This window comes from Pseudophryne corroboree, chromosome 7 (genome assembly GCF_028390025.1).
Source record: "Pseudophryne corroboree isolate aPseCor3 chromosome 7, aPseCor3.hap2, whole genome shotgun sequence".
Lineage (NCBI taxonomy): Eukaryota > Metazoa > Chordata > Amphibia > Anura > Myobatrachidae > Pseudophryne > Pseudophryne corroboree.
In genome coordinates, this window is record NC_086450.1 from 500,242,449 (window position 1) to 500,264,655 (window position 22,207).

Sequence of the window (22,207 nt, forward strand, 5' to 3'; positions counted from 1 at the left end):
TCACGAGTGAGAATATCCCTCGGGCTGCTGCCGGCATTCTGGCGTCGGTATGCTGACCGCTGGGATCCCGGCCACCGGTAAAGCATACCCAACGCCTCAGGAGAACCCTCATCCTAAAATAACTACATCCCCTCCTGAGGCAGCACAAAGAGTGAAAGGTTTCAGACATGTTCATTGTGTAGACTGGTGGATACAAAACTAGGTACAAGTCATAGAAGGAAAGTGAACTTGGTCTTTCAGCTGCCTGTAATGAAGGCAAATGGTAGGTATTCTACGAAGAACAACATCAAATGGTGACACACACACACACACACACACACCCCCCGCTGATCGCCCCCTCCTCATTGTCCCAAGCACTAAAATGATATAATAGTAGCTGAGCCGGGTGTATGTTCTGCACTAACGCATTACCGCAGCTTGCCCCGTACTATCCACCGTGACCGTCGGCATCAGTCCCCTCTCCCAGTCTCACTGCTCCACACACTGCAGCCAGCGCTGCTGCTCATGGAGATCACGTAAAGCAGAGCCTGAGGAGGTAAGGGGCTCCGCGTGCGGGAGCCGGGCTGTTGGGGACAGGCGCTCAGTCTGACACTGCCGGCAAACGCTGCCTCCCCTTACACAGATAGAGGGAGCACTGCTCATCGCTGCACTGCCTTATCTGTAAGCGGTGAGCGCACAGTGGGCTACAGTGCCGGGGTCTCTTCTGTCACTCAACTGCTGCTGGGATATTGAGATGGAAAAGGTGAGACTGAGCTCGGCGGCTGGTGGTGGACAGGGGACTCGGGTCTGCACCCCTCTCCCCCAGTATATAGCCAGGCTTCTTTTGGTATGTTCTGCAACCTCCTCCAGGTATGCGGGGCCCGGCGATGCAGTGGAGACGGCTTTCTCTCCTGTGCGGGGGAAGGTGGGCACTTACTATAACAGCGGGTCTGGGCTGCAGAAACTGGGCAGCCTCGGTCGGCCATTGTGTTCCTAATGCGGTACTCCGGTCTCTTCCTGGATAGTCAAATGACACATCCAAGTCTCCAATCACAGCTCTAGCCACTGTGAGGCATGCCTCACTTGGCTCTGTTTTAACTGGTGTGATTGGCCACTGTGTAACCCCGCCTCGCTCTTCATGCAGCGCTGTAGCAGTCCCCAAGTATGAGAAGTGAGGCAGAGATGTTGCTGCCTCACGTCTCGTTTCTCCCTGCAGTTTCACAGAGATACTAACATCTGGAGAGTCTTAACTATACAAATGATTACTGTAATACAAAGAAGATGATTATATGTTATAAATATCTTCTTTGTATTAGTCTAATCATTTTATAGTCAAAACTCTGGAGAATGACAGGGTATGACAGGTGAGGCACTGCCTCCCCTGACTGCACGTCCCTGCCAGACACATTAGTAATGCAGGGTGAGAATGCTTTGTGTAACCTGACATAAGAAGCAGCAGAACCTGTTTACAGCTCATTCCTAATTGCAGACTTTTAATTGTGAAATGGGATTTTCATCGCTTAGGGCAACGGTTCCCAAATCTTTTTGGATCACAGCATCCTAGACTATCTTTCACGGCACCCCTAGGCGAAAAGTTTCTTATTGATAAATTTAGAAAGAAATATTAAATGAAGTAAATCAAGTGAAATAAGTAGGTCGTTATGGTTTCTTCAGAGAAGGGGTGTTGAGTATGACAGCTACTACAGTGCCTTGCTAAAGGATTCACCCCCCTTTGCTTTTTACCTATTTCTCTAGCATCCATAAGGGATATTGGGGGAGACTTAGTATGATGGGGTATAGACGGGGTCCACAGGAGCCAGTGCACTTTAAGTTTCTTCAACTGGGTATGCTGGCTCCTCCCCTCTATGCCCCCTCCCACAGGCAGTTTAGAAAAAAGTGCCCTCAGGAGAGGATGCACACTCTGCAAGCTCCAGAGTTTTTCTTCAGTTTCATTTAAACTTTTACTTATTTCGGTATTCTGTTTGGGCAACAGCATACCGGCACTGTGGGAGTTGGGTGACACGGTCACTGGGCTTACGAGGTACAGAGCCGATTTCCCGCTGCAGGACCACCAGCCTGAGGGGTTGGTGTTCAGCGGGCCGCTGCGCCTTGGCTGTCACAGCCGCAGCACGCCGCACACCCCTAACGCTGCCTGAAGGTGACAACGGTGGTGAGTACAAACCGGGGGTCCCCGCTAGGGGGTCCCACAGTCCAAAGTGCGACTGACCACGGGGGCGGCGTACGGGACCCCCCAGCTAAGATCCCCCATGTGGAACTGGCACAAAACCGCTAGAACTAGCACTTGTGATGTTTTTTAGCTGTAACGAGACTTTGCCAGTATAACTATATCAGTGTAACTCTGGCGCCATTGGAGGGGGCGGAGCTACATCAGTGCGGGACCAGAGGCGTTTTGGCGCCTTCCTCTGCTTACTGCAGCCATTCACAGCACACACAGCGCTTCCTGATTCCTCAGCCACGCTGGATATCTTGTACAGGGTGTAGTAAAGGGAGAGAGCCGCTTGTGTAAACTATCTGGGTCTTCTTTAGGACAGGAATTGTTAGTGTTTACTGTAATATAGAGAGCTGACAGCCTCACCGGGGTCTGCTGGTGTCCTTCTCTCTGTGTGTCTCCTCTCGCATACAGTAGGGCAGGCTTGCAATATTACTGTCTGTGTGGGTTATTGTGTTTACTGTGAAACATGGGTAAACAAAACTGTGCAGTGTATGTCACACCGGATTCTATCCATTATCTGATTCTGTCTCATGTGACAAATGCAGCCGATCTTCACAACTCAGTGAAGAGTCTGGGGAAGAGTGTTCAGAGCCCACATGGCTAGGGTCTCTTAAAAGTATGATGTCTAATATGTCATCACAACTCACTGCTAATGTACAGAAAACTCAGCTACTACAGCAGGCTGTTGCAGACTTAGCTGCTACAGGCATATGCAGCACAGCCCCCCCTCTCATGCAGGTCCACAGAAACGTGGGTTACCTGCTCTACTCTCTGATACAGATGATATACAGGAGGATGGGGATGATTTGGATCCTGTTAATGGGGATCCTGATTCTGCTCAGGGTATCGAACCCCCTCATTCTGGCTATATGGGACGTGTTATAGCTCCCTCTAGAGGACGCTGCATCACAGCAGTCGTTTTTCTTTATTCAAAACAAGTCTAATGTCACTTTCCCTGACTCTACAGAGTTAGATGGAATTTTCTGTTTGGATTTTTCCAGGCCAGCTTGAATAGATCAAGTGTCAAAAAAAATTTTGCGCACTTTCCCATTTGCTCCTAAAGGTAGGAAATTTTGGGAGGAACCCCCTGGGGTGGATGTATCAGTCTCTCACCTGTCCAAAAAGGCAGTGCTGCCTGCCCCGGGCTCCTTTACCATGAAGGATCCTGGGGATAGGAAGATAAAGACTACACTGAAATTTATTTACATGGCAGCAGGTGTCTCACAAAGGCCAGTCATTGCGTGTTGCTGGATGACCCATGCTATTCATTACTGGGCCACCCAAATTCAGGGGGGCGCATCGGTAGATACGCCCATGGTGACCCTCCTAAAACACATTCAGGACACTACACGTGTCCACTGTGATTTACTCAAGAAGATGGGGAACATTAATACTAGGACTTCTGCCATGGCGGTGTTGGCGCGCAGGGCCTTGTGGTTGTGTCAGTGGATTAGGGATGCACAATCCAAACGTAGTGTAGAATCCTTCCCCTTTTCTGGGGAATGGCTCTTTGGGGTTGAGTTGGATACCTGGATTTCCAAAGTTATGGCTGAGAAATCCTCGTTTCTCCCCTCTGGGCCACCGCCGGCAAGATGCTCCTATCCGGGGCCGTCTGTCCAGTCCTTTTGGTCTCACAGATTTTGAACGAAGGCCAGAGGTGCCTCCAGTGCGACTAGAGGCACCAGAGGTAAGTCCAGAAAGCCTGCAAGCACCAGCTCTCAGGACCAGTCCACCGTTTCTGCTAAGGCCTCAGCATGACGGTGCACACCCACCCCGAGGGGATCTCGAGGTGGGAGCTCAACTGTGTTACTTCAGCGCATCTAGGAGACTTCCTGCCAGGATACCTGGGTCAGAAATCTCGTTTCTCAAGGCTACAAGCTGGAGTTCGAAAGTGCTCCTCCCAAATGATTTTTCAAATCAGGCTTACCAGCTTTGGAGGATATGCAAGTTACGTTAAAACAGGCCATCCAAAAGTTGGTCCAGTCCCACGTCATTGTGCCAGTACCAATACCGCAATGTGGCACGGGATTTTACTCCAACCTGTTTGTGGTGCTGAAACCGGACGGTTCGGTAAGACCCATTTTGAATCTCAAATCCTTAAATCCTTATTTGAAGGTGTTCAAGTTCAAAATGGAATCCCTGCGAGCAGGGATTGCGGGCCTGGAAGAACAGGAATTCATGGTCTCCTTGGATTTAAAGGACGCCTACCTCCCATATTCCGATTTGGTTGACTCATCAGGCGTACCTGCGGTTTGCCCTGCTGGACGATCACTTCCAATTCCAGGCACTGCCCTTCGGCCTGTCCACAGCCCCGAGGGTATTCACAAAGATGATGGCGGGGGTGATGTTCCAACTCCGGGTCCAGGGGTCAATGTTGTACCTTACCTGGATGATCTTTTGATAAAAGCAAGATCCAGGGAACTTTTATTGCTCCATATCAACCGCACTATCCATCTTCTGGCAGACCATGGGTGGATCCTCAACTTACAGAAGTCTCACCTGGAGCCAACTCAGAGGCTGCTGTTCCTGGGAATGTTACTGGATACTGTGGCCCAGAAGGTGTTCCTACTGGAAGACAAGGCAAGAACACTTCAGGAGATGGTCCGCATGGTGCTCCAACCCACTCGAGTGTCTGTACATCTTTGCATAAGATTGTTAGACAAGATGGTCGCCTCATACAAGGCGATCCAGTATGGGAGTTTCCATGCCAGAACATTTCAACTGGATCTCCTGAGCAAGTGGTCCGGATCACATCTACAGATGCACCAGATGATTCGGCTGCCACCTCAGGCCAGGATTTCTCTCCTGTGGTGGCTTCAGTCCTCCAATCTCCTGGAAGTCCGGAGTTTCGGGATTCAGGACTGGATCCTCCTCATGACGGATGCCAGTCTACGGCGATGGGGAGCTGTCACCTAAGGGGGGCAGTTCCAGGGCAGGTGGCCGACCCACGAAAGCCTCCTTCCGATCAACATTCTGGAACTTCGGGCAATCTACAATGCTCTGCTTCAGGCCTCTCCTCTGCTCAGGAATCACGCGATCCAGGTACAGTCGGACAACGCCACAGCGGTAGCATACATCAATCGACAAGGAGGGACAAAAAGCAGAGCCTGGTGTCAAGGATACTCCTCTGGGTGGAAAGAACTGCAAGAGCCATGTCAGCAATCTTCATTCCAGGTGTGGACAACTGGGAAGAGGACTTCATGAGTCATCACGATCTCCAGCCGGGGGGGTGGGGTCTCCACTAGCAGGTGTTCCAGCAGGTTATCAACCAGTGGGGCTGCTCGCAGATAGACATGATGGCTTCTCGTCTCAACAAGAAACTTCTCTGGTATTGTTCGCGAACCAGAGACCCTCGGGCGAGGGCAGTGGATGCACTGGCGTCGCCTTGGCCTTACCGGCTGGTCTACCTGTTTCCTCCGCTACCGTTGCTCCCAAGGGTGCTAAAATGAATCAGTAATCAGAGACCTGGCAATTCTGATTGCCCCGGATTGGCCTCGGAGGGTGTGGTACGTGGATCTTCTTGACATGTCCGTCAAAGACCCTTGGCCTCTACCACTAAGAAGTGATCTTCACCAAGGACCGTTCATCTACCCGGACTTACGGCGACTTCATTTGACGGCATGGAGGTTGAGCGGAACATCCTAGCTCATATGGGCCTTTCCAAGAAGGTTATTGCTACCATGGTTCAGGCAAGAAAACTGGTGACGTCAAAACACTCATCATATCTGGAGGAGATATGTCTCTTGGTGCAAAGAGCGCACATATCTGCCTGCTGAGTTTCACTTTGGCCGTTTCTTATGGTTCCTGCTGGCTGGTGTGGATAAAGGCTTACGTCTGGGTTCCATTAAGGTCCAGATTTCAGCCCACTCCATTTTCTTTCAGGAGAAATTGGCTGTGTTGCCACAAGTTCAGACATTCTGGCAAAGGGTACTTCACATCCAACCTCGTTTTGTGCTGCCTACGGCACACTGGGATCTGATTGTAGTGTTGATTTTCTACAGTCCTCCTGGTTTGAACCTCTGATTATGGTGGAACACAAGTACCTCACGTGGAAGATGGTGATGTTACTGGCCCTGGCTTATCCTCGCCGTGTCTCGGAATCGGGGGCCTTGTCGTGTAAAAGTCCATACTTGGTCTTTTACAAGGACAGAGCAGAGCTCCGGACTAGACAGCAGTTCCTGCCGAAGGTTGTCTCTGCGTTTCACTTAAATCAGCCTATTGTGATTCCATCCAGTTCTGGCGCTTCTGCTCCTCCCGTGACGTTGGATGCAGTGCGAGCCTTGAAGATCTAGGTCAAGCAAACGGCTCGGATCAGAAAGACGGATTCTTTGTTCGCGCTCTATGATGCACAGAAAAAGGGTTGTCCTGCTTCAAAGCAGTCCATTGCTCATTGGATTAGGCTTCCTATTCAACGAGCCTATGTGTCGGCAGCCTTACCTGTTCCTAAGTATCTGGAAGGCCCACTCTGCAAGATCAGTGGATTCTTCCTGGGCGGCTGCCCGTGGAGTTTTGGCCTTACTACTTTGCCGAGCTGCTACCTGGTCGGGGAAGAACACTTTTGTGCAGTTCTACAGGGTTGATACCCTGGCCAAAGAGGATACGCAGTTTGGGCAGGCGGTGCTACAGCAGTTCCCGCACGTTCTGAAAGCTTTGAGATGTCTCAATCGTAATAGGTTCCCCAATATCCCTTATGGATACTAGAGAAAATAGGATTTTAATTACCTACCGGTAAATCCTTTTCTCGTAGTCCATAAGGGATATTGGGCGCCCGCCTCAGTGCGGTGACTTTTTTCTGCAGGTTCTTGTTATGTGTTACCTGTTCAGCTGTTACCAGCCTTGCTGGTTGTTATGTGTTAGTGGTGTGCTGGTATATAAATCTCACCACTCTTTGTTATCATATTTCCTTCTCTCATATACAGTATGTCCTTTTCTCCTTCGGGCACATTTTTACCTATAACTGCCAGTGGGAGGGGCCATAGAGGGGAGGAGCCAGCACACCCAGTTGAAAAAATTGAAAGTGCACTGGGTCCTTTGGACCCTGTCTGTACCCCATCGTACTAGATTCCCCAATATCCCTTATGGACTGCAAGAAAAGGATTTACCAGTAGGTAATTAAAATGTTGTTTTTGTTACATTACAACCTGTAATTTAATTATTATTTTTTATCTGAATTTTACGTGATGGATCTGCACAAAATAGTTTAAGTTGGTGAATTAAAATGAGAAAAATTTATATAAAGTATTCATACCCTTTGCTATGAAGCCCCTCAAAAGTTCTGGTGCAACCAATTACCTTTAGAAGTCACATAATTAGTGAAATGAAGTCCACCTGTGTGCAATCTAAGTGTCACATGATCTGTCAGTGTAAACACACCTTTTCTGAAAGACCCCAGAGGCTGCAACACCACTAAGCAAGAGGCATCACACCATGAAGACCAAGGAGCTCTCCAAACAAGTCGGGGACAAAGTTGTTGAGAAGTACAAGTCAGGGTTGGGTTATAAAAAAAATAAAATAATAATATCCAAATCTTTGATGATCCCCCGGAGCACCATCAAATCCATCATCTTCAAATGGAAAGAACATGGTACCACAACAAACCTGCCACCAAAACTCAGACCGGATAAGGAGGGCATTAATCAGAAAGGCAGCACCGAGACCAAAGGTAACCCTGAAGGAGCTGCAGAGTTCCACAGCAGGGACTGGTGTATCTGCGCATGTGACCACAATAAGCCTTGCACTCCATAGAGCTGGGCTTTCAGGAAGAGTGGCCAGAAAAAAGCCATTACTTAATGTTAAAAATAAGAAGGCACATCTTGAGTTTGCTAAAAGGCATGTGGACGACTCCCCAAATGTTCTCTGGTCAGATGAGACTAAAATTTAACTTTTCGGCCACCAAGGAAAACACTGTCTGGCGCAAACCCAACACATCACATCACCCCAAGAACCACAGTGAAACATGGTGGTGGCAGCATCATGCTGTGGGAATGTTTTTCAGCAGCAGGGACTAGGAAACTGTTTCTAGTCGAGGGAAAGATGGATGGTGCTAAATATAGGGATATTCTTAAGCAAACCCTGTTTCAGTCTGCCTGTGATTTGAGACTGGGACGGAGGTTCACCTTCCAGCAGGACAATGACCCGAAGCATACTGCTAAAGCAACACTCGAGTGGTTTAAGAGGAAACATTTAAACGTGTTGGAATGGCCTAGTCAAAGCCCAGATCAATCCAAGTGAGAATCTGTGGTCAGACTTGAAGATTGCTGTTCACAAGCGGAAAACATCCAACATGAAGGAGCTGGAGCAGTTTTGCCTTGAGGAATGGGCAAAAATCCCAGTGACAAGCTCATAGAGACTTATCCAAAGTGACTTGCAGCTGTAATTGCCGCAAAAGGTGGCTCTACAAAGTACTGACTTTAGGGAGGTGAATAGTTATGCACGCTGAAGTTTTCTGTTATTTTTTTTCTTATTTGTTGTTTGGTTCACAATAAAAAATAAAAATAAAAAAAATTCAAAGTTTGTATGCATGTTCTGTGAATGAAGTGATACAAACCTTCAAACAATCAATTTTAATTCCAGTTTGTGAGGCAACAAAACATGAAAATTGCAAAGGGGAGTGATTACTTTAACAAGGCCCTGTAATTAGAAGAAATGAGTCACTATACTGGATGGTCAGCAGGTGGCGCTGTGTCCTAATCTATCACCGTAGATTGTGTTTTTATTAGAGATGAGCGGGTTTGGTTTTACTCTGATCTCAAAACGGCATCTTATTGGCTCACGGATGTCACGTGTTTTGGATAGCCAATAAGAAAAATCCGGATAAAACCGAACTGGCGTTAATTGGGGCGTTAAATCCGAGCCCGCTCATCTCTAGTTTTTATCCTCCACTACTAGTTACCAGCCCTTCAAAATGACGGCACAACCTAATGTGAGCGCCAGCAGCTGTGCGCACCTGAACAGAGCAACCCTTGAATTGCTCTGTCAGGGTGCTATCTAGTGGCCGCTGGCATGCAAAACACTTGATTTCCCCCTATAGGTGTTAAGTACGGGGAGGTGACTCTGCTGACTACTTCGGTGGGTGGGGCCAGGCTGTCACGACACTAGGCCCCTCCCCTGTCATGTCAATGTTGTGATTCCTAGGTCTGAGGGTAGGGGGCTAAATGGCTAATTTTTGCATCATATAGCCTCACCCCCTCCATATGGAGCCACAAATCTCCGGTATATTCTCCTCCAGTTGCTCGCTAAACTAGGAAGCCGGAGATCTGGCTGCTCTTCCATGGCAAGTATTTATAGACCTGCTGGGGAAACGGATAAGATGCGTGAAAGCTGGAATTCCCTTGCATTTTGGTGAATGTATTTTTCATCATGCATTTGTCTATTGAGAAACTGAATTTAAGGCATGCTAGGATTTTAGATTGTGATGATGGGAATGGAACCGTTGACTCCTATTTGTCCTCCGCGTTTATTACGGTCAGATATGTTAATGTTTGAGGCCTGCGGCCTAAATGGTTTTATTTTCAGTTTGACACAACTTCAATGTCATGTTGATAAGTGTTTATGAATATGGTCTATAGGTCGACATGAATTTTATTACTATAATAATTTTATTTCCCCCCCCCCTTTCTTTCTACTTTTTCATACTTAACGATCCATCTAGACTACAATTGGTGAGGGGACACGGTGCACTAATTGGGGTTCCCGGTCACTCTACGAAGGAAACGCCACGCAAAAAATGGGAAAAAACTCATGGTCTATAGGTCGATTTGAAAAGGTCGACATGTCGACTAGCAACCCTGTCGACCTAGTGCATGTCGACCAATAGTGATCGACCTAATGACTGTTAACCTAAGTGTGGTTGACTCGACGACTCATACCCCTTAGGGGCAAGAGGCTTCTGTAGTAGAACAGGCAGGAAGTAAGTGACAATGGGGGTCCATTCCGAGTTGATCGCTAGCTGCATTTGTTTGCTGTGCAGCGATGAGGCTAAAAAATGGCACTTCTGCGCATGCGCGGCGTACTATTACAACGGCCGATGTAGTTTCACACGGGGTCTAGCAAAGCTGTTCAGTCGCACTGCTGGCCGCAGAGTGACTGACATGAAGTGGGCGTTTCTGGGTGTCAACTGACCGTTTTCAGGGAGTGTTCGGAAAAACGCAGCCGTGGCTGGGCAGAACACAGGGCGTTTGTGATGTCAAAACAGGAACTGAACAGTCTGAAGTGATCGCAAGCGCTGAGTAGGTCTGAAGCTACTCTAAAACTGCACAAAAAAATTTTTGTAGCCGCTCTGCGATCCTTTCGTTCGCACTTCTGATAAGCTAATATACACTCCCAGTGGTTGGCATAGCGTTTGCACAGCTGCTAAAAACTGCTAGCGAGCGATCAACTCGGAATGACCACCAATATGTACAAGAACAAATTAGCGCTAAAGAGCTGAATGTATACAAAATTGGTTTGAAAATGTATTCACAAATTATCAGTCGTTGCAACATTAAGAAAACATTTTTACAAAATTATTTTATTAAGGGCATAACACAGCACTGCATATAAGAAAAAATCTTTTAGAGAAAGATGTATATGTGAAAAAAAAAAAAAAAAACCTGTTATGTAAAGCTGGTCATTTAGCACCAAGTTAATCTAATTAGCACTGCCACAGTCCAGGAAAAAGTTATGCAGGATGGAAATAATTACAAACTTGAATTGGGTTTGTAGACCTTATGCCAGCTGGTCCTTTTGGAAGTTTCAGGTCCTTTGTGTATATGTCCAAACCGCAATTGAGATTTACTTTATCTGACTTCTTGGCTTTATCCTTCCAATGGATGTGCAAGTGCACAGCTCCTCCACCAACGTGTGTTTCACTGCCTGCCACAGCTTTGTCAAGGTGATACTGAGTAAGTGACAACTTGGCAGTCTTGCAAGATAAAAATGCTTTGAGTGGATTGGTTGCTTCATATATAGCGATAACTCGGTTGTTTTTACCTGAATGAGAACCCATTAGGTCACTGCCCTATGTGGGAGGGGCTTGCAATTGGGGAGGGGGGGTTTGTGGTTTTCTTTGTAACAGCGCTGAGTCCTGATTTTTATATAATTGAGCGAGGTCGCAAGAGGTGTGGTCTCATGGGAAATAGGTATGGCAAGGGTGTGGCTTTCCAGGGCTAGGGTGTGGCCTAATTTTGTCCCAATTTAAATTATGAAATGTGCACAGGAAACCACTGGCTCCTATTCCTAGAAGTAGCTTTTTAGCACTACAAAATAATGCTGGCCAGGAATAATGGCACTGTATCCGCCTAATAGAGTGGGTGTGTAAGTTATACGGTGACAGCGAGTCCCACAGAGGAGGATGATAATCTCTCGCTCTTGTTCTCTTGCAGGAGGAAGAGGCTGGTGTGTGGTCCACGGGCAGGAGCTGACTATTGACCGCTGGTATCCGCTTTCTCTGCGCTGTGGCCGTGTCTGTGTTACCAGCAGTGGCTCTTACATCTCCCTGCACCTGGTGCCCTCCTCTATGCCCACCCCCCCGGGCCTCACAGACAACCTCATTTGCGGCGTGTGCATGGAAAGGTCGGTGAGATTGCACCCTACACGTGGCATGACTATTACAGGGCTACTAACCGTGACACATACTGAAGAGCTACAAGTGCCATTCCCATAGCTGCCAAGGTGTGGTCCTGGCAACAGCGGGCATCTGCTTTTATATGCGGTCATACCAGCAGGCCAGGGCCGTAACTAGATGTTGCTATGATGGAACCCGCCAGGGGTGCTAGACGAAGGGGGTGCCCGGGCCTGACTTAACAGGATTTTGTGTATGGCCACGAATAGCCTTCTATTTCTCTAACGTCCTAAGTGGATGCTGGGGACTCCGTAAGGACCATGGGGGATAGCGGCTCCGCAGGAGACTGGGCACATCTAAAGAAAGCTTTAGGACTATCTGGTGTGCACTGGCTCCTCCCCCTATGACCCTCCTCCAAGCCTCAGTTAGATCTCTGTGCCCGAACGAGAAGGGTGCACACTAGGGGCTCTCCTGAGCTTCTTAGTGAAAGTTTTAGTTTAGGTTTTTTATTTTCAGTGAGACCTGCTGGCAACAGGCTCACTGCATCGAGTGACTAAGGGGAGAAGAAGCGAACTCACCTGCGTGCAGAGTGGATTGGGCTTCTTAGGCTACTGGACATTGGCTCCAGAGGGACGATCACAGGCCCAGCCTGGATGGGTCCCAGAGCCGCGCCGCCGGCCCCCTTACAGAGCCAGAAGGCAGAAGAGGTCCGGAAAATCGGCGGCAGAAGACGTCCTGTCTTCAACAAGGTAGCGCACAGCACTGCAGCTGTGCGCCATTGCTCTCAGCACACTTCACACTTCGGTCACTGAGGGTGCAGGGCGCTGGGGGGGGGGCGCCCTGAGACGCAATAAAAACACCTTGGCTGGCGAAAATACATCACATATAGCCCCCAGGGCTATATGGATGAATTTTAACCCCTGCCAGAATCCATAAAAAAGCAGGAGAAAAGTCAGCGAAAAAGGGGCGGAGCCTATCTCCTCAGCACACTGGCGCCATTTTCCCTCACAGCTCTGTTGGAGGGAAGCTCCCCTGGCTCTCCCCTGCAGTCACTACACTACAGAAAGGGTTAAAAAAGAGAGGGGGGCACTAATTAGGCGCAGTATTAACTATACAGCAGCTATAAGGGGAAAAACACTTATATAAGGTTATCCCTGTATATATATATAGCGCTCTGGTGTGTGCTGGCAAACTCTCCCTCTGTCTCCCCAAAGGGCTAGTGGGGTCCTGTCCTTTATCAGAGCATTCCCTGTGTGTGTGCTGTATGTCGGTACTTTTGTGTCGACATGTATGAGGAGAAAAATGATGTGGAGACGGAGCAGATTGCCTGTAATAGTGATGTCACCCCCTAGGGGGTCGACACCTGAGTGGATGAACTGTTGGAAGGAATTACGTGACAGTGTCAGCTCTGTATAAAAGACAGTGGTTGACATGAGACAGCCGGCTACTCAGCTTGTGCCTGTCCAGACGTCTCATAGGCCGTCAGGGGCTCTAAAGCGCCCGTTACCTCAGATGGCAGATATAGACGCCGACACGGATACTGACTCCAGTGTCGACGGTGAAGAGACGAATGTGACTTCCAGTAGGGCCACACGTTACATGATTGAGGCAATGAAAAATGTTTTACACATTTCTGATAATACGAGTACCACCAAAAAAAGGGGTATTATGTTCGGTGAGGAAAAACTACCTGTAGTTTTCCTGAATCTGAGAAATTAAATGAGGTGTGTGATGATGCGTGGGTTTCCCCCGATAACAACTGATAATTTCTAAAATGTTATTGGCATTATATCCTTTCCCGCCAGAGGTTAGGGTGCGTTGGGAAACACCCCCTAGGGTGGATAAAGCGCTCACACGCTTGTAAGGGCTCTACCTTCGCCTGAGATGGCCGCCCTTAAGGATCCTGCTGATAGAAAGCAGGAGGGTATCCTAAAAGGTATTTACACACATACTGGTGTTATACTGCGACCAGCAATCGCCTCAGCCTGGATGTGCAGTGCTGGGTTGGCGTGGTCGGATTCCCTGACTGAAAATATTGATACCCTAGATAGGGACAGTATATTTTTGCCTATAGAGCATTTAAAAGATGCATTTCTATATATGCGTGATGCACAGCGGAATATTTGCCGACTGGCATCAAGTCTAAGCGCGTTGTCCATTTCTACCAGTAGAGGGTTATGGACACGTCAGTGGTCAGGTGATGCATATTCCAAACGGCATTTGGAAGTATTGCTTTATTAAGGGGAGGAGTTATTTGGGGTCGGTCTTTCAGACCTGGTGGCCACGGCAACAGCTGGGAATTCCACGTTTGTACCCCAGGTCGCCTCTCAACATGAGAAGACGCCGTATTATCAGGCGCAGTCTTTTCGTGGGCAAGCGGGCAAAAGGTTCCTCATTTCTGCCCCGTGACAGAGGGAGAGGAAAAAGGCTGCAGAAATCAGCCAGTTCCCAGGAACAGAAACCCTCTCCCGCCTCTGCCAAGCCCTCAGTATACGCTGGGGCTTTACAAGCAGAATCAGGCACGGTGGGGGGCCCGTCTCAATGAATTTCAGCGCGCAGTGGGCTCACTCGCAAGTAGACCCCTGGATCCTTCAGGTGATATCTCAGGGGTACAAATTAGAATTCGAGACGTCTCCCCCTCGCCGTTTCCTAAAGTCGGCTTTACCGATGTCTCCTTCTGACAGGGAGACAGTTTTGGAAGCCATTCACAAGCTGTATTCCCAGCAGGTGATAATCAAGATACCCCTCCTGCAACAGGGAACGGGGTATTATTCCACACTGTTGTGGTACCGAAGCCAGACGGCTCGGTGAGACCGATTCTAAATCTAAAATCTTTGAACACTTACATACAGAGGTTCAAATTCAAGATTGAGTCACTCAGAGCAGTGATTGCGAACCTGGAAGAAGGGGACTACATGATGTCTCGGGACATCAAGGATGCTTACCTTCATGTCAAAATTTACCCTTCTCACCAAGGGTACCTCAGGTTTATGGTACAGAACTGTCACTATCAGTTCAGACGCTGCCGTATGGATGGTCCACGGCACCCCGGGTCTTTACCAAGGTAATGGCCGAAATGATGATATTCCTTCGAAGGAAGTGAATTTTAGTTATCCCTTACTTGGACAATTCCCTGATAAGGGTAAGATCCAGGGAACAGTTGGAGGTCGGTGTAGCACTATCTCAGGTAGTGTTGTGGCAGCACGATTGGATTCTCAATATTCCAAAATCGCACCTGGTTCCGACGACGTGTCTTCTGTTCCTAGGGATGATCCTGGACACAGTCCAGAAAAAGGTGTTTCTCCCGGAGGAGAAAGCCAGGGAGTTATCCGAGCTAGTCAGGAACCTCCTAAAACCGAGCCAAGTCTCAGTGCATCAATGCACAAGGGTTCTGGGTAAAATGGTGGCTTCCTACGAAGCAATCCCATTCGGCAGATTCCACGCAAGACCTGCTGGACAAATGGTCCGGGTCGCATCTTCAGATGCATCAGCGGATAACCCTGTCACCAAGGACAAGGGTGTCCCTCCTGTGGTGGTTGCAGAGTGCTCATCTTCTAGAGGGCCGCAGATTAGGCATTCAGGACTGGGTCCTGGTGACCACGGATGCCAGCCTGCGAGGCTGGGGAGCAGTCACACAGGGAAGGAATATCCAGGGCTTATGGTCAAGCCTGGAGACATCACTTCACATAAATATCCTGAAGCTAAGGGACATTTACAATGCTCTAAGCTTAGCAAGACCTCTGCTTCAAGGTCAGCCGGTGTTGATCCAGTAGGACAACATCACGGCAGTCACCCACGTAAACAGACAGGGTGGCACAAGAAGCAGGAGGGCAATGACAGAAGCTGCAAGGATTTTTCGCTGGGCGAAAAATCATGTGATAGCACTGTCAGCAGTATTCATTCCGGGAGTGGACAACTGGGAAGCAGACTTCCTCAGCACGACCTCCACCCGGGAGAGTGGGGACTTCACCCAGAAGTCTTCCACATGATTAAAAACTCGACAGGTATTGCGCCAGGTCCAGGGACCCTCAGGCAATAAGCTGTAGACGCTCTGGTAACACCGTGGGTGTATCAGTCAGGGTATGTGTTCCCTCCTCTGCCTCTCATACCCAAGGTACTGAGATTGATAAGATGGAGAGGAGTAAGCACTATATTCGTGGTTCCGGATTGTCCAAGAAGGACTTGGTAACCGGAAATTCAAGAGATGCTCACGGAGGATCCGTGGCCTCTACCTCTAAGAAGGGACCTGCTCCAGCAAGGACCCTGTCTGTTCCAAGACTTACCGCGGCTGCGTTTGACGGCATGGCGGTTGAACGCCGGATCCTGAAGGAAAAAAGGCATTCCGGATGAAGTCATCCCTATCCTGATCAAAGCCAGGAAGGATGTAACCGCAAAAACATTATCACCGCAATTGGCGAAAATATGTTGCGTGGTGCGAGGCCAGTAAGGCCCGACGGAGGAAATTCAACTGGGTCGATTCCTACATTTCCTGCAAACAGGAGTGTCTATGGGCCTGAAATTGGGGTCCATTAAGGTTCAAATTTCGGCCCTGTCAATTTTCTTCCAAAAAGAACTAGCTTCAGTCCCTGAAGTTCAGACGTTTGTAAAAGGGGTACTGCATATACAGCCGCCTTTTGTGCCTCCAGTGGCACTTTGGGATCTCAATGTAGTTTTGGGTTCCAAAAGTCACATTGGTTTGAACCACTTAAATCTGTGGAGTTAAAATATCTCACATGAAAAGTGGTCATGCTGTTGGCCCTGGCCTGGGCCAGGCGCGTGTCAGAATTGGCGGCTTTATCCTGAAAAAGCCCTTATCTGATTTTCCATTCGGACAGGGAGGAATTGAGGACTCGTCCTCAGTTTCTCCCCAAGGTGGTTTCAGCGTTTCACCTGAACCAACCTATTTGTGGTGCCTGCGGCTACTAGGGACTTGGAGGCCTCCAAGTTGCTAGACGTTGTCAGTGCCCTGAAAATATATGTTTCCAGGACGGCTGGAGTCAGGAAATCTGACTCGCTGTTTATCCTGTATGCACCCAACAAGCTGGGTGCTCCTGCTTCTAAGCAGACTATTGCTCGTTGGATTTGTAGTACAATTCAGCTTGCACATTCTGTGGCAGGCCTGCCACAGCCAAAAATCTGTAAATGCCCACTCCACAAGCAAGGTGGGCTCATCTTGGGCGGCTGCCCGAGGGGTCTCGGCTTTTCAACTTTGCCGAGCAGCTACTTGGTCAGTAGCAAATACGTTTGTAAAATTCTACAAAATTGATATCCTGGCTGAGGAGGACCTGGAGTTCTCTCATTTGGTGCTGCAGAGTCATCCGCACTCTCCCGCCCGTTTGGGAGCTTTGGTATAATCCCCATGGTCCTTACGGAGTCCCCAGCATCCACTTAGGACGTTAGAGAAAATAAGAATTTACTTACCGATAATTCTATTTCTCATAGTCCGTAGTGGATGCTGGGCGCCCATCCCAAGTGCGGATTGTCTGCAATACTTGTACATAGTTATTGTTACAAAAATCGGGTTATTATTGTTGTGAGCCATCTTTCAGAGGCTCCTCTGTTATCATGCTGTTAACTGGGTTCAGATCACAGGTTATACGGTGTGATTGGTGTGGCTGGTATGAGTCTTACCCGGGATTCAAAATCCTTCCTTATTGTGTACGCTCGTCCGGGCACAGTATTCTAACTGAGGCTTGGAGGAGGGTCATAGGGGGAGGAGCCAGTGCACACCAGATAGTCCTAAAGCTTTCTTTAGATGTGCCCAGTCTCCTGCGGAGCCGCTATCCCCCATGGTCCTTACGGAGTCCCCAGCATCCACTACGGACTATGAGAAATAGAATTATCGGTAAGTAAATTCTTATTATTGCTGTCCAGTGTTATTTACCACCTATGTGGGGTTCGGTGATTTCCCCACTCTTTCATGTATTTCCCCCACGCCGTGCACTGTCGAACCACTGTGCGGGTTCCACCGTTAAGCATTTTCTTTTTGAATAGCAAGGATCATGGGCGTGCACGCCCTAAAAACCATTTGCGATATACACGTTAAGACAACCTCTGGTAAAATGTGAACTTAATGCAGTTAATTGAACTCCCCACTGTGGGGCAGATCCAATTACAGGAGGCGTGAAAAAACTTGCGGTACACCCATCCAGTTTTGGATTACTGCGGGTATGCGCTCTCCTGATACCTGTAGTATCCAGTAGCAGTTTTGAAAAAATTGGTTGCGGGGTTTTTTTTGTAGACAAAATCCTGCGCGGCGAGAAGAAAAAAATACGTCTGGGTACTTACATGTGTGTTCCGGCCAATCCGGTGGTCTTCACTGCTCCCTGTCAGCTCCCCTCCATCATTCTACTGTGAAGGAGGATGCTGGGAGTTGTAGTTCTCCCCGCTGCTGCCACCAGACTATCACACCGGGGGTCACACACCTGATGGGGTTACATGGGTCTGGCGCACACTCACACACCGCTGCCGCAGAAGACAAGCCTGCCTGAATCCGTAGCAATAAGACAGCGATGCAAAAGGTAAGTAATTAAAGACTAATTAAGGACATTGGAAATCTCCAATTGCTTAATTAGTCAATGGGGTTCTGAAGCAAGTCCTGCACATTTTTCCTAAAAATAAAAATTTTAGGCAAAATTAGACATGATCAGGAGATGCTCAAAAAAAATTGAACGCCCCCCAAAAATCAAACCCCTGCACTCAATTCAAATACCCAAAATCTTGCGTCTGCGGGAAAGATCCTTCAGGTGCGAGATATTTGGTAAACCTGCACCTAACTAGATATGCCCCATTCCTCACTATGTGTAGGTTTGTTATTGTAGGAGTCAAGTGTTAGTGAAGGGCAGCAGTTGACAGATTTAGTTAGCAAATCTTGGAGAGAGATAAAGTACCAGCATCTGTCATGTTACAGACTCACAGGGGCAGATGGAGAGTGATAAAGTGGATGGTGATCGCGCAACAGCCAATCAGCTCCTAACTGTCATTTTTCAAACCCAGCCTGTAACTTGACAGGAGCTGATTGGCTGTTGCACTATTAGCTTCCACTTTATCACTTCTCTATGCTTAATACATTTGCCCCTGAGTCAGAGTTTAAAAAATAACACACAGGAGTAGATTGGTTGCTACTTTATCACTCTCGCCTAGCTTTGATAAATTTCCCCCTTAGTTTGGAAGAGAGATGTTAGAAAATGTTGCCACACTTCAAATTGAACAAAGGGTTGTTCAGCTTATCGGAGGATGAAATCTCATGTTGGGTACACACTGGCCTATATATCGCTGGCCCGTCTGCCACAACACACTGCCCAGTCCGTCTGTAGATATATCAATTGATCTGCAGATATATCTATCAGTGTGTACCCAGCATAAGACTTTGGGGTCACTTCAATTAGCCGTGAAGGGTGCGATGTGCCGCGGTGTTTAAATGCTGGCAACGACATCCAATCTCACACCCTTCGTGGTCTGAAATAAGCCCAAATTTGCACAAAATTGCTCGGACCTCTAGGGGGTGGCGAGCACTTTTGTGCAAATTCAGGCTGCTGTAAAGTGCGCCGGCTGCAGCGATGACTTGCGCAGCTAATTGGATTGACCCCTTTGCTTTGTCAAAGCTAGAAACTTGTTTTTTTTTTTTTTTTTAGGGTGGTGGGGGTACACATTTACTTTTCCAGGGGCACCCAGACCCTTAGTTATGGCACTAAAATTAGGTTCTCTGTTTACTATGCACATGATATTCTGCAGGGCATGTCCCACTTTAATAATTGGTCTGGTACTTGTCCACTTTTCAGACCTGTTGTCCAGGAGGTGTGGAGGACAGTTGGTTTAAAAAATAAATAAATATGTGGGTGTGGTTTCATGCCATTTGTGCTGACAAGTGGGCGGAGTTATGTGCTTGATGACTCATCAGCCCTCCCTTGCTCACTTTGTGTCCCCTCAGGTGGGTGTGGCTTGATGAGACAATTTGCATAATCCCTGCATGTCCCCCGCCCACGTCACAGCCAGGTTAGCACCCTGGTGGGGTAATTACCTGCTATCTTAAATGGTCTCCCCCCCTCTAATGTGGGGATCTCCAGGATATTCTCAGAGACTAGGGCAACTACGGTGTATGTGTTTTCTTTAAACAATGGCTGGGAACTGTCCTTGCTTATCTGCTTATATTGGCCCCTTTAATAGTGTTTCAGCAAACTTTCAGTATATATATTAATAGAGATGGATATAGAAGTACAGTACGATGCATGCCCTTAGAATGATGGTTGCATTATGTATCGTGTTGTACTGGGGCAATAATAGTGGTTGCACATGTAGGAAAGGTAACTTGGACTCTGCGGCAGTATGAGACATTACCATTTCTTACGTTTTGTATTCTGATCCGGCAGAAATGGAGAGAAGGAATCTCGCCTGCTGCAAAAGTCTGTTCCACAAGGTAGGAATCATCGAGGGGTATGGGGGTGGGGGTGGGGTAGACTCATGATAAACAGCTGGTAGGAGAAAATATCCTGAGCTCTGGTAATTGGTGGCCTTGCTTCCGTGCTCTTAGTGGGCATGGCCCGGAGTCCGACGCAAGTCCTAGAGCAGATGCATCAACTTATACATCAACTAATGCCACCGTTTATATTGCAGAAAGGACCTACCCTCACAGCGTTCTGCAGAAATCTGTCGGGTAAGCGATGGGTCTGTCCTGCGTCTCTCTGTGTGTCTGTATGACACAACCCCCACCCAAATCATGAGCCTCTCTTTTCTGCAGAGCATCTCGTTCCTGCAAGTCTGGCCGATTCCATCCCCAGGAGGACCCGGAGTACGCACGCAGGGTAAGAGGAGAGATGATCTGCAGGATCAGTCCATACCCAATACCCAGACTTCCGTCTTATGTGGCCAGCAGTGCAGCCATTAGACAGTAATTGTGGCTCTTGCAGGTGGATGAGCTTCTTGACCAAATGGCAATGGGACACGTGGACTCGGAGAAGGTGTTGCAGCCTTTCTGCCCGGCTGTTGTGCATTCTCCCCTTGGGAAGCAAGAGAGCAGCCCGGTTCCTATATAACGCCTGGAACAAGATGATTACTTTTAATGTATCGAATTAAAATGGACTAATTTTACCTCAGAATTTCACAACTTTTTGCTAAGCTTGAGCAATTTTGCTATTTTTGATTTATTTCTTCATAAAGTAGCAAATAAAAGAAAGTGGTTATTTTATTTTTATTAAAAAGGATGTCCTTGCCTGTCTTACCTGTTGCAGAGAGATGGTCGTTTCATGAAATGAAACAGTACTTGTGAAAATGCTGTGGGGGGAGGTTTATTCACCGGGAACTGGTCAACTCACTGAGGACCACAGAAAGGCCAGTGACTGGTGCCTAATGTAATGGAAGAATTGATCTTTGTTCGAAGCCAAGGAGAAAAATAAAGGCTTCCCAACCACCCCATCAAATTGGGCATGCCGACTAGCAGGGACTATTCCCACTTGTGGGTGTCCCCACGATACCCATAGAGTGGGAATAGAACCTTTGGCAAGCGCAGCTCGCCTCCATGCCTGCCGCGTGGGGAGTGCAGCGAGCCCGCAAGGGGCTTCGCTACGCTCGCTTCCCCGTGCCGGGATCCCGCGGTCGGTATGCTTACCACCGGTATCCCCAGCGCCGGTAAGGCATACCCAACCCACTGTATGTAATATCGCAGTATCCTGGAGGTATATTAACTCCTATAATGGACACACAATAAATTCAATTTTGCTTCACAATTTATAGACCAAAAAAATTAAAATATTGGTATAATCTACAATTTAAAAAAAAAAAATGTAGCTGTATATATAAAAACATTGGGAACAGGCAATAAATATGAAGCCTGAAATAATTTTTGAAAAGTCTTATAGGCCCTACACACTGGCCGATATTACTAAAAGATATGAACAATCTCGTTCATTAATGAACGAGATACCGTTCATATCTTTCAGTGTGGAGGCAGCAACTATGAACGATGCGCGGCCCCGCGCTCGTTCATAGTCTGTGCCCCGTCGCTTGTGCATGCAGGCCAATATGGAAATATGGACAATCTTGTCCATATTAGCATGCACTGCTATGGAGCCGGGTGACGGGGGGAGTGAAGAAACTTCACACTCTTCCCCCCCCCACCCCCGTCACCTCCCCCCATCTGCCGGGTCGCCCATCTGCCGTATCGGCGGTTGGGCAGCTCGGCGGCCGTTCGCACAGTGTGTAGGGCCCTTAACGAATATTGTGGTTGCAACGCGTTTTGCAGACCGGTCTGCTCAATCAGGCAATGAATGGGGATAACATAGTTAATGAGGTTGAAAAAGACAAATTGTCCATCGAGTTCAACCTGTATTATAATTCTTACACTATTCTGTATGTATCTATAGTTTAACTATAATGACCCAGATGAAGTTATATTTAAGTCTAATTGACAGCTATAATCCATGCGGTTACTAAAATACATTCATTTTAAATGTTATATC

General features: G+C 48.0%; 1 protein-coding gene across 6 annotated transcripts in view; it reads left to right on the forward strand.

The window, feature by feature from the left end:
• Window positions 1-20,950, forward strand: part of DPPA4 (developmental pluripotency associated 4) — an 89,074-nt gene extending 68,124 nt beyond the window's left edge. For all 6 annotated transcript variants that reach the window (XM_063935245.1, XM_063935242.1, XM_063935246.1 and 3 more), the window contains 5 exons: window positions 11,575-11,764; window positions 20,123-20,169; window positions 20,367-20,406; window positions 20,491-20,554; window positions 20,660-20,950. In XM_063935245.1, coding sequence (XP_063791315.1) covers window positions 11,575-11,764; window positions 20,123-20,169; window positions 20,367-20,406; window positions 20,491-20,554; window positions 20,660-20,785 — 467 coding nt within the window. In that variant the 3' untranslated portion in view covers window positions 20,786-20,950. The remainder of the gene's footprint in view (window positions 1-11,574; window positions 11,765-20,122; window positions 20,170-20,366; window positions 20,407-20,490; window positions 20,555-20,659) is intronic.
• Window positions 20,951-22,207: the final 1,257 nt, after the last annotated feature.